At 34.4% G+C, this 13399-nt stretch overlaps 2 protein-coding genes across 3 annotated transcripts; one reads left to right on the forward strand and one right to left on the reverse strand.

The window, feature by feature from the left end:
* Positions 1–3472: 3472 nt before the first annotated feature.
* On the reverse strand, positions 3473–4622 carry LOC132605221 (uncharacterized). Of its 2 annotated transcripts, none has more exons than XM_060318437.1 (2): positions 4306–4622; positions 3473–3827 (listed from the first exon to the last, which is right to left on the reverse strand). In XM_060318437.1, the coding sequence occupies exons 1-2, from the start codon at positions 4562–4564 to the stop codon at positions 3649–3651; spliced, it is 438 nt and encodes a 145-aa protein (XP_060174420.1). In that variant the 5' UTR covers positions 4565–4622; the 3' UTR covers positions 3473–3648. The 2 variants fall into 2 exon arrangements, with proteins under 2 accessions (XP_060174420.1, XP_060174419.1); XM_060318436.1 differs by having other exon boundaries at positions 3473–3926.
* Positions 4623–8228: 3606 nt separating this feature from the next.
* On the forward strand, positions 8229–9499 carry LOC132605222 (uncharacterized). Its single transcript, XM_060318438.1, has 2 exons — positions 8229–8557; positions 8984–9499. The coding sequence occupies exons 1-2, from the start codon at positions 8296–8298 to the stop codon at positions 9247–9249; spliced, it is 528 nt and encodes a 175-aa protein (XP_060174421.1). The 5' UTR covers positions 8229–8295; the 3' UTR covers positions 9250–9499.
* Positions 9500–13399: the final 3900 nt, after the last annotated feature.

Below are 13399 nucleotides of genomic sequence, written 5' to 3' on the forward strand. Positions count from 1 at the left end.
GAACTTGCCCTGGAACATGTTCACGAACCTGTTTCATCCACCTGGTTTGTTTGCCTCTGAATCCTTGCATTGTTTGAGATAAAACATGTTCTTGTACCTGTTCCACCAATCTTTTTCATTCTTCATCTGCCGTTGAACTTCTTCTGAGATCTTGGCTGGAACATGTTGACAGATCTGTTTCATATAATTGTAAGCTCTGTGTCTGCAACTGGTCAACTTCACCTCTGATCACTTTAGGCTCTTCTTCATACAATGTCTTTGCTTCTAGGTCATTCATCCACTACACCTGATCACATGTGATCATTCCTCCTTCAGCATATGATGACTCTTTGCTAAAGAACTTGTTTTGCATACTTGTTCTATTTCTTCAATGAATTGCTTCTTTCACTGAGTCATCTATTCTCCCTTTGTTGTCTTGTTTAGTTATTCTATTCATATATCATTCATGCTATCTACTGAACATCTCTGTGTGCCTGGCTATGTCATCTTCTTCACCTCTTTGACTGTGTTTGTCTGCTTGTCTGTATCTGATGAAACATGCTTGTGGACCTGATTCATGTGCATTGCTTGAAGCTGTCTCTTGGGATCGATCAGGTCTTTGTACTAGTTCCATGTGCATTGCATTCTTACTCATTCAGGACATTGCACAGTGTTTGGAACATCTTCTTCAATTAGCCATAGGTATAACCTAGTTTGTCTTCTTCATGGTATCATGGTCAATCATTGTTCATCTTTTGTCAATCATCAAAACTCATATATGCATTAGTGCCGATATAGATATTTTTCCTTGTTTTGTCTTTAATGGCATTTTTAAAAGAAAAAAACAAGTGGGAGACCATCGGGGAAGGAGAAGGGCCTGCGCCTTTTAAGGACCCCTTTAGCGCAAGATATTCTTGCGTTAAAGGAGTTAACTGGACGAACGGTTAACTCCTTTAACACAAGAATTTCTGGTGCTAAAGGTACTTTAGTTATTTTTTTATAAGGTATTTTAGTCACTTTTTTTCTGGGTCATTTAGGTTCCAGACTCGAAAGAATGCGCATATGAAAAGTTTTTTTTTATATCAACTATAGTCACAGGTAGATGAATGTTTAATTGAATAATATGCTCAACTGATCTGTGTAAATTGAGGCTCAAATTGATGTTTGAAAGGAATTCCCTATATCACATTTTTTTTAGGCTTACTCAAGGACGAACAATAATTTAAGCGTGAGGTGTTGATGTTTGGCTACAAACTTCTATGTTTTGCTAGTATTCTCCTTGCATTTTAGTACTTTTTCGCAAGACCCCAAGGGTGAATTCCAATGCATGCTTAATATTTACTATGTTCTAGTCTGTAGGACGTAAGTTGAATGATAATCGAGGCAAAAGGAGCAAATCATTCTTTCATCTCCTACTTGTAATTTTATGATATTTAACCCCCGTGAATTTTCTAGCATGACTATGCGTGACTAGTTTCTTTAGTTCTAAGGTTATGGATTTCCGTTGTGTTGACATTTGAGGCCTGACGATAGTGTAGAGAGAAGGGTGCCAGTGACGGCCGCGATTGCAAGGGCCATGGGCCGCAATCGCGATGAGGGGCACCTAGACAGACTTAAACATTTCCCAGTTTAGGATTTGACATTTCAAATTACATATTTTGAGTCCAAGACCTCAAGTTGGAGTTATTTTGGAAGGGATTTCGAGATTCAACAAAGGGGTAAGTTTCTACCTTCATTTTAGTGATTAATTATGATTCTATGTCTATTAGAGTTTTAATTTATTTTTGAGTTGGAGAACAAAGGTCTTTATCCTGAAACTTTAAGAGAATATAATTTGAGGATTCGCGGAGCGATTAAGGGTTGGATTTGGGTGAAATTCGAGATGGGAGACCATTGGATTATGGGAACCCAATTTTGGAAGAAATTTTTTATTTTGACCCAAGGGGCTCGGGGTTGACTTTTTACCAGCTATTTTTATATCAATATGAGTATCCTTAGCTTCGTTTAATCACATTGAACTCGATTTTGAATAGATTGGGAGCGTTTGGGACTGTCAAGAAAGGGAAGGTGATTCTTTGAGTTCGTAATGCTTCAAATCAAGGTAAGTTAAGACATGACTCCTAATGAGGGAATATTTTTACTAATTAAGTAACTTGGAAGGGGTTAAGGGTAAGGAGGTACCGTATATGTGAGGTGATGAGCACCTATGGGGGTACCTGGTGCCATGTTGGTGTACTTAGGAGATTACGTGGAATCTTGTGTGATTAGCTAACAATATTTGTGATTTATGAGCATGCTTTGATTAAACTAAGGCGATTCTTATAGTATCGGCTTGCATCCTTAAACATCACTCTGAATATATCATATACTTAGTGATAATTGTGTTACATAGATTTGTTTCTTCTCACTGCGATATGCCTTATGTGAGCATAAGAAATTCATGTCTATATATGAACATCCATGCTTATTATTTCGTGATGATTCATATGGTTATGGAAAGATAGGATTTTGTTTCGAGCGGAGTGATTATTTTAGCTTGGCGGGCCGGTTGAAATGATTAGTAGCAGGATGGGACCTCGTTCCGTGCTGACATATGGACAACGTGGTTGTCCCTCATAGGTCACGCTCTCTGACACCTCTATTAGAGTTAGTTTTATGCCGGGTTTTGAGTAGTTATGGCCATTGCATTGCATTGTATTACATCCTTATATTATCTTGTTGAATCTGCTTGAGCATCGTACTACAATGTTGAGGCAATTGCGCTTATTTCCTCTTATGTGAACCTATTTTTTTTTCCAGTTGAGTTAATCCACTCTTACTTGTTGGTTATTTATCTGTTGAGACTTATAACTGTTAAAGTGTAGACACAAGTATTTCAAAGGCCAGGCCTCGCCACTACTTCGCTGGAGTCAATCGGTGATACTTGTTGAGTACACGTCGATTCCCGTACTTATGCTATACTTGTTGCTTCTTTTGTGTAGATTTAGATTCGTGCACTAGTGAAGCACGTGGACCTGTCTGATTCAGTTGCTTTCTCGGTGATCTCAGGGTGAGCTGCTTGGCTGATCCGCAACTCCGGAATCCATCTATGACTACTTTATTCTGTCTTTTTTATTCCTTAGACAGTTATATTTAGATCACTTTCAGACTTGTATTCAGTATTATAGTCACTCTTGCATTTGTGACACCATGTATTAGGTTTTATTTGTTATCTCCAAGCATTATGGTTATTAAACCACCGTTTATGACCTATTATCGTTTCTCACATTTACTTTTCCAGTTTAATTAATTGAAATGGATTAAAAAAGGAATTGATTCTCCTATCAGGTTGGGGTTTAGGTGCCATTGCGGCATAGCAGATTTTGGATCGTGACACAGGCTTTAGTATATTTTTTATAAGCGAGTAAGAATTTGAAATATTCTTGTGAACAATATTAACTCTGTTAATTAATAACTGAGATAAATAAATTGATTGATGTAAGTGGATGACTTAACAAGATTGGTAGTCGACCCAAAACTCTAGAATTTGTCTCTCGCTGAATTCAATCTAAGCTTGCCTACTCGTTTCTTCAGATTGTTTACTTTACTGTTTTCCATGAGTTTTGGTTAAGCATAATCAACAATTTTGGAAAATCGCTTGAATAAATAATCAACATTAACTTAATTTAGTTAATAAGTAGTTGATAACAAGTCTATGTAGAACGATGTTTGAGTGGAATTCATATTCCCAGTCTTGCAATGGATGCCCTCGTTCTCCCCACAAGCAAAATAGTAAGGCCGCATTTTATTCAGCACAAACTCAAATCCTTCCCCTGCACCCTCGGTTGGATCTGCTATCCTTTTAGCCCCTGTGAAGTTGCATCTGATCAAGCTCCCGTAGTTTTTTAATAGGTAAACACTGTGCGAAAATCCGGTACCATTTGCATTTGGTGGATCATACTTGAACACTATCACAAACAAAAGGGAATTCATAATTTATAGAATGATACTTATGCACCCACTATTTACTTTCTGTTAAGGACTATTTTTTTTTCCGGCTTTCTGTTAAGGACCAGAACTTAGTATAAATATACACATATAAATAACCGAAACCTAAGGAATTTTTTGAATATTATTTGCCACTTTACTAGAGGTTCCCTTGTGAGGAATTCAACAATACATATACATTAAAAAAATTGACTATATACACAATATATTTTTTTAACGTAAGAGATTTAGTTGAACCCTTCGGCCAACGTCCATATCCTTGTTGAGTTTTGTAAAAGAAAATAATAACAAGAACATGCACTAAAAGCAAAAACTTAAAAGAGAGAGATATAGACATACCTAAGGTGTCATTAACAAAGAAAGGAGCACACTTTCGAGCCCAATCCATCCTGTAGTTAAAGCCATAATGCCAATCTTCCGAACCTCCAACAACAAATTTATTAGAGGTGTGAGTAACATTTGGTGGATGCTCAGTAGTATAAGGGCACTTGGTTTTGCTCCAGGATCTAGGACCCCAATTGAAGTCAGCTAGTCCAATAGGAAACAAGGATGAGAGTACTGCAAGTAAGAGAAATATTTGTGCATTAGCAAAAGCCATTTTACAAGAATCAGCTCTCTGAAAATCACAAGTTTGCTAATGAAAAAGAAAAGTTGAATTTCTGGGAATGATAAGTGAACCCATGGATATGGAGTTATGGACTATATATAGAAAAACATACTCCTTTCATCTCATTTTATCTGTCGTGGTTACTAAAAATAGTTGTCTCAAATTATTTGTCGTTTTAGAAGTTTAAGGCCAATTAATTATTTTTCCCCCTTTTTACCTTTAGTAGAATTATTCATTAATTGAGATGACACATAAAAAAAGTAAATATTTAATGAAGAGAGATTAGAACTTAGAAATAAATAAAGGTAAGAGCAATCAAATATCCTTCGCAATTAATATTTCTTAAGGAGTCGTGTAAAATAAAAAAACAACAGATAATTTGAGGAGATGGAGGGAATATATGGTCAAAGTGAAAATTAATTAGGAAATGAGAGACGAAAGTTGGTTGGTGAGACGGGGAAAGTAAGTGCAAAAAGCTATTCTTTTTTTCCCAAAGTTTCTTTAATTTCTTTTTAAGTGAGACTGGGTAACTATTCCCAAGTGCACCAATGAAAAAGCAAATACTCTTCCACATATGCTGCCGTAGTCTTTACGATTTCAATATGCTTACTAGACTAAATTAACCGTCTAAACCCATTAGAACCATTTAAGTTTAAGCACAAGTTTCCAAGCTTCTAAACTGGAAATATTGTGAGCACAAATGTTTTTGGCTGGATCGACTAACAACGGAAAATACTTACATAGACTCGTATTTATACCAATTCAATAAATAAATAATTATGTATTTTCATAATATTATCACTAACTAAAGTAGATTTAATTATCTACACACTCATCTTAATTTATCACCTAAGCATAACTAATAATGTCCGTTCAGATGGGAAACTAGTTAATGCTTAAACTTTTCTATTTTATATATTGCCAGTGTAATCAATTTTTAAATTATTAATGTAAATTAAGTTATAGAAAGTTATTTGCTTTATTCATGCTACGATATTGCTTGTTGTAAACACTATGCAGTATGCATTATCAGTTGCAACTTGCAAGACTTTTAAAAGTCAGATTAACAGTATATACTTTTTTTTTAATGGTTATTGGGATGTTGGTCATAATCCATCATTTAGTGCTATAGTAAGGGAAAGCATTGCTTTTGAAGTTGAAAGATGGAATTGATCAAAATTACCGGAAGCCGACTGAGAAAGTGGATATATAAGGACTATTTAATCTTCAAGGATGGTGGATTGATGTAAGAATGACATCAATTAAAAAAGTGAAAGATAAAAAAGGAGAATATACACAACTAGCAATCAAATGTTAGCAATAGATCGTTGGAAACGCCATTTCAATGACAATACTCGTGTGATTCTTAATAAATTCATCTATACGCGAATCCTATCTCAAAAATTGGTCGGTCTTTTTTTCTTCTTCTTGATTTTAGGTTTATACATATGCGTGAAGGTTCGTAAAAGAAGTTTACGTTTTGTGTATTGTTAGTGTATAAAACTATTTTACTATGTGCATTTGCTCAGCCGGCTTCTTTTTATTTTGTTCCACAAGTAATATATTCCCGTTATTATGGCACTCAATGATGGATTATAACCTCTTTTTGATCAACATCCCATTTACAGTTAATCTGACTTCTGTAAGGTCTTCCAAGTTGCAGTTGCAAAAGACTTCCAAGTCAGATTAAGTATTAAAAAGGAAGAAAGGAGATAATAATTAGGGAGATATGATCCCTCAACTTTGTTTTCTAATCCCAAAAATCACCGAACTAAGGGTAGTTCACTCAGAAAGTCACTCAACTTTGTTTTCTAATCCAAAAGTCATCCAACTAAGAGTAGTTTACTTAGAAAGTCACTCAACTATTTATATTTCACCTAGAAAGTCATCCAACCAATTTAAGTGATTTTTTCGTTAAATTTTGCTACTGACATAAAATTTTATTTAAAGCCAAATTCTTTTAAAATAAAAAGATACTCATTTAAACCATTTTATTAATCAGCCCCACTTAGACCCGGGCTGCTAAAATTATATTGACCAAGAGCCAATGGATACAACTTACAAAAATTGACAAAAGATATGTTGAAAAATTCATATCTAAATTCACACAAAATATATATTGAAAAATATATGGAAAATAAATATCTTAATTGGTAGTTTTTTTTTTCTCCTTTCAGAAACCGAAGACGATAATTTTTTTATTTTTTTTAGTTTGCTATATGACTTGCTTCTCCCGAGAGGAGAAAGTCCTTTATATAGATAGATTTGATAATGTTCTTACCAAACGTAATATCAAAGTGCACATTATTGTATTACGACATTAATGAGTTCTGAAAATTTTGTATATCTTAAGAAAATTGGTAAGAAATTGATTTTATTGCTCAACTTCATGAGATCAATTTAAGAATAACCTAAGGAGGAATTGATCTAGACTCTAAATCTTATTGGAATATAGGTATTTTAGAAATAAATTTAAAATTTGTCAACTACTTTCCAACGGTAAGGTTGTCTCCGTGTGACCTATATAGGTCACAAGTTAGAGTTGTGGAAGCAACCACTAATGTTTGCATTAGGGTAGGCTGTCTACATCACACTCCTTGGATTGCGACCCTTCCCTGGACCTTGCTCACGCTAGATGCTTTGTGCACTAGGTAGCCCTTGATTTCCAAATGGAGATAGCGAAATATTATGAGTGCCAAATGTGAGTTAGGCTGCCTACATCACAATATTTAATATTCATGTGTATTTAGATTCAGATATCTAAATCTTAATGTATGTCTTAATATCTAAGTGTGTATTCAGATTCAAACATTTTAACCTTAATATTTTCCAGTTATTATCGCATCTATTGAAGGATTAATAATCTCTTTTTGACCAGCATTCCACTAACCAGGAAGAGTAAAGAAGTTACAGTTAATTTGACTTTTGTTAGGTCTTCCAAGTTGCAGCTGCCTTCTAATGGATTATTAACAACAAAAGCAAAAGATTTCCAACTCAGATTGATATTTAATTAAGAGAAGAAAAATTAAGGTTCCATTCCAACTTCAAAAAGTGCCAAAGCTTAATATAGCGGCAAATTTGTGTGTGTGTCCGTTCACATGTGGAATTAGGTTCTTCTAATCTCACTTTTCTCCTGAATTCCGCTAATGCTTAATTTACGACTCCGTATTTCCTTCTGTTCATATTATTTGGTGTTTTTACTTTTGGCACACCCCTTTGGATAATTCCAAGAAAGAAGCCATATCCGAATTTTAAATCAGAGGGCGCAAATTAAGTATCCAATGTATATACGCACTACTTCTGTGAGACGATAGTTTAGGACTTCGTGGATATATATACATTTTACATCTTTTCAAACTATTTGCATACTAACTTAATGAGCTAAAGAAATACTAGTAAATAACTAGTATGTTGAAATTCTTAAATATTTCTAACGAGGCAAAGCGGGGAAATTGCGTTTCAGTGGTTGAACTGGAAATTGGAAAATAGTTTACTCGGTCTCGCTTAAAAAGAAAAACCCAACAAAGAGCTTTTTGTCCTAATTTTCCTGTCTCACCAACCAACTTCAGGAAAATGACCATGTTTTGGACACTCATTTCCTAATTAGTCTTCATTTTGACCACACTTTTTCTATATATAGTCCATATTCACTCATCATTCCCAACAATTCAACTTCTCTTCTTCATTAGAAAATTAAACTTGCGAGTTTTAGAGGTTGTAAAATGGCTTTAGCTAACAATGCACAAGCATTTCTCTTACTTGCAGTAGTGTTCTCATCCATGTTTGGTATTGGACTAGCCAACTATGACTTCAACTGGGGACCAAGAACCTGGAACAAAACTAATTGTCCTTATACTCATCCACCAAATGCTACTCAGACTTCCAATAAATTCGTTGTTGGAGGTTCGGAAAATTGGCATTATGGCTTCAACTATATGGATTGGGCTCGCAAGAGTGCTCCTTTCTATGTTAGTGACACCTTAGGTAAGTATATATATCTCTTTTAAGTTTTTGCTTTTAGTGCTTGTGCAATTGCCATTTCTTTTACATAAACTCAAGGGCGAAGCTACGTTGGCAGATTTGTTCAACTGAATTCCCCTTCGTCAAATAACTATACCGTGTCAGTGTATATAGATCAATTTGTTTAAGCACAGCCATGCATGCATTTTTGAATCCCCTCACAAGGAATACTTCCACTACAGTGTCAAACTATATAATTACTCCCTATAACAATAAGCTTAGGTACTCAAGGATTTGACTTCTAAGCATGACACTAGCCTTTTTTTGTTTTATTCATATGCCTATATTTATACTAAGTTCTACTCCTTAACACAAAATAAATAGTGGATGCAATAGAAGTATCTTATATTTGCTGACTTAAAATTCTGAATAAGCTTTTGTTTGTGGCAGTGTTCAAGTATGATCCACCAAACGCAAATGGTACTGGATTTCCACACAGTGTTTACTTGTTACCAAACTACAAGAGCTTCATCCGGTGCGACTTCAGGAGGGCTAAAAGAATAGCAGATCCAACTCAAGGTGCAGGGGAAGGATTTGAGTTTGTGTTGAAAAAAATGCAAACTTACTATTTTGCTTGTGGAGAACACCAAGGCATCCATTGCAAGACTGGCAACATGAAGTTTGCTGTTATGCCTCTCAAACATTGGCGTTTTTAAATGAAAAGAGAGTTGTAGCTTGTGCTGTCGATTGGAAATTGGAAAATGCATACTGATTACACTTTCCTTTTTATGTTTTTGTGTTTGAATAAAGAGATCTATCTAAACTAAAATGTAATAGCAGTTTTTGATGAGTGGTTATAATGTTTAATGCTTCAAATTGTTTCTCAGGGTGAAAGGTCTACTTCTAAAGATTGATTGTAGGTATGATTTACCTCTAAACATAATGAAAATTATACTTTCTTCAAAATTTATTTCTCAGTCTTTCCGCTTTTGTCTATGCCTATGAAGCTAATCTTTTCAAACTTTAGCTAAACTTAATAGTCCCAAATCTTCCTCTTCCCCAACTAGATCTTATAATCCTATATTCCTAACCAACTTACTTACACTAAACACCGTTGGCAATTAAAGTAGCCCCTAAGAATAGATACCCAACTCAGAAAAGTACAGGTCCCTCCAAACCAAATAACATTGAGGCACTTAGAGAGAAGGGTTTTTACTTCAAATTTTAGGAGTAGCATCACCCTGGACACTAGTGTAAATTGAAAACGTTGTAGTATTAGTTAATCAAAATAAACTTATCCATTAATTCTTTAAATTGACAAATGTTAGAATTATAAAGCACAACTGGAGAAAATGGAGAGGATTGGTTCATGACTTGTAAGTTTGGTTGTTCGTCGAACTGTAGCAAATTTAAAGAACATCAACCAAGCATCCATGTTACTTTTGGCCTAAACTTCCTATCACGTTGGAATTTTTTCTTCAGAAAATATTGGCAATTTTTTTTTTCTCCATAAGTGTCCTTCCTTTAATTACCCCGTCTCAATATTGGTTGACCAATTTGATATAGTTGTCCCTGTTGTCTTCTCTCAAAAATTTGTGTTATAAAATATGATTTTCTCACCTTATTTTCACTGAACCAGCTCACTGGAAAACGCATGGTGGGGAACAGGTTCCCATTGAAACGCTGGGAACTTCCTAATTTTTCATGTAAAAACAAAACTATTTTTTCTATATCTTTGGGAATAGCCACTGAACATTTTTCAGTGGGAAAATACTGATTTTTATTGGAAAATCTGAAATCAACTCTTTCTCCTGATTTGGCCTGCTTATTATTCTGCCTCTGTAACTTGAACAATTTCTCTTTGTCACCTAATTAGTGGCAATACTTTCTTAAAAGGTGATACAGGCAATAAAAAGACACTAACTCTAAACCAGAAGTAGAATCAAACTGCATTTGAAGGACCAGACAGAAAGAAAGACATTGAGAAGTTAGCAAATTGGTCTATGTTATGAACTTGTCCTGGGGTGCTATATTGTTGTCTTTTGGTATTACGATTGCTAAGTTCTTGCGAGTATTGGACTAATTACATCACAATTGAAAGAGATATTTTCCGTAAGAATAAAGTATGAAATATCTTTAAAATTGTTGGAAATCACACAAAAAATAATTGAAATTCTCATAGTTTGAGTCGTGTAAACGATGCTATCCTTAAGGATTATTTACCGGTAGTGTTGTATCTCAGGATTCAACAAGCTCTCCTTAGTATGAAAGTATGAGCATAAAATAATAAAGATTACTGCCAAATAACTAAAACAATAGTACAACCGTTTACTTCAAGGGTGTATAAATTTTGTTGTCTATCCCAGAAATACCAACAATTAATATCTGATTTCAATGCTTATTAGATACCTTTCAAACTTTCGTCAAGAATAGTTGAATTATCTATGTTCCTTTTCACAACAACAGAAAAAAAGAATTAGGGTGACTGATAATTGTTAAACCTAATTAGCGAACATCGAGAGGAGCTAGACCAATGCCTTTAGTGTCACAGCTCAAACGCACAGCATATAGTGTCCGCTTTGGCCAAACACACCTTATGACTATAGTTTAATGCACACTCCTTCTTTGAAAGGTTCTCTTTGAGGTTTGTCCCGCTACCGTACTAAAGGAATAGCTTAGATTTGGAAGAGGCCACAAAAACGCCTTTTATGGCACATTTACCCCCTTAAGGGAAATTTATCACGAGGGGTTTGAAACGTCGCATTTCTGCTTCTAGAGACCGCTCTCTCATTGGCATTGGGAAGGCTCGAGTCCAGAGGGAATGTTCGGTTCTGATATCATATTTTTCATAGCCCAATCACACGACACGTATTGTCTACTTTCGCCCAACAACCCTCATGGATTTGTCCCTTGGCTATGCCAATATTAGTGAGCCCAAAAGCACATACCATGTGAACTTGTGTTATTCCTTATAAAGATTTCACTTTCCTCTTTCATTTCGATGTGAGATTCGCGTACGTTGTAATTAACTTTCACCCTTTTTGGAAGCCTGCCGGCCTACAAATCTACAAGTTCTTCTCTTTGACCCGCCCCAGCATGGGTGTCACATTTGTAATTTATAATAATTGAATATAAGAGGGTGCACCTTTATTAATTCTATTTACTTGAAATTCTATGACATTCAAATTGAAGACATAACCATACAAAATTAATTAACTTCATGAAGAGTAATGAAAAGTTCGTCAACTGATAATATAAAGAATTGTTTATAGGTTCAAAAATATAATACGAAGCACCCCTTGTCAAAATTAAATTTAGAATTCCTTTTTCTTGACCATGAATGAATCATAATTTTGGACCCAAACGAAAGCTTTAATATTTTTGAGTTTATTCCTTTCCCTTCTAAAAGAAAACAACCCAATATATTTCTTCAGTTATCAAATTGTCTGAATCCGCGACTTTTGTAGCATAAAAAAAAAAAATTGAACCAAACTAGCACAAAAAAAAAAAAAAAACATTACTAGATTTCACGCACTAACTTAGTGCGTGAAAGGACCAAATTGCAAAAATGCAACTTTGGCCTTTCACGCACGAATTTCGTGCGTGAAGGAGGCAACAAAAAGTTGCCCCCTCCTTCCCCACCACAGACCCGACCCTTTCACTTTCCCACCACAGAACCCGCCATTAACGCCCCCTTTCAGTGGTCCCCAACCCCCCAAAACGTTATTTTCGTGTTGTTTTTCAATCCAAAAGTTAATATTCTTGGTATATTGAAGTGTAGGAACAAGTTTCTAAGGTTAGATTCTGGAATAGGGCGGCGCGGAGCTCATTTTGAAAACTCAAAAACACCTTCATTATAGGTATTTTACTACGAATTTTTTATTACATTGCTAAATATATTATTACCTTAGGTATGGTGGGAGGGATTTGTGGTGGATTGCGCATTTGTTTTGTGCGTTTTTGGGCAGTCCGCACCTGCGGCTGCCTCCTTTATTTATTTTTTTAAATTTGTTTATCTATTTTTAATTAGTTAATTATTTATTGCTTGTTTATTTAGTATTTGTTAATTGTTCGATTAGCGACTTATGTATTTATTAATTGTTAGACTAGCTATTTCAATTGTTAAACTGACTAATTATTTATTTAGTTTTTGTTAAGCCAATTGTTTATTTGTTAATAATTTCTTAATTGTTTCATTAGTTAATTAATTGTTTATTTGTTAAATATACGATAATAATTTATTAATTTTTTGATTAGTTACTTAATTGTTTATTTATTAAATATATGATAATAACTTGTTAATTTTTTGATTAGTTAGTTAATTGTTTATTTATTAATTATTTATACTAATTGTATGCTAACTAATTGTTAATTATTTGACTTATTAATTTTTAATCTTTATATTTTAGGATTGAAAACCCTTAGTTTAGGATTCATAACCCGTAGCTTAGGATTGAAAACCCTTAATATAATTTTCGATAAAAGATTAAATAACTAATATTAATTGTTAATGATTTATTTAAAATACGTAAAACAGATGGGTCACCACAATCCTTAATAAAATTTTCGATAAAAGATTACATAACTAATATCACTTGTTAATGATTGATTTAAAATACGTAAAACAGATGTGTCACCACAATCCTTAATAAAATTTTTGATAAAAGATTACATAACTAATACTACTTGTTAATGATTGATTTAAAATGCGTAAAACAGATGGATCACCACCTTCTTGATCCGGGACCCTTCGACCGAGAGTTACTGTATCTTCAACCTGAGCATAGGTCGCAACATATATGGACATCCGACCTGCAGCCTGAGTCTCAGGTCCATACCGGTTAGGGGACTCAGCATGGGAGATCT

The sequence above is a fragment of the Lycium barbarum genome, chromosome 8 (assembly GCF_019175385.1).
Source record: "Lycium barbarum isolate Lr01 chromosome 8, ASM1917538v2, whole genome shotgun sequence".
In the NCBI taxonomy this organism is placed as follows: Eukaryota; Viridiplantae; Streptophyta; class Magnoliopsida; order Solanales; family Solanaceae; genus Lycium; species Lycium barbarum.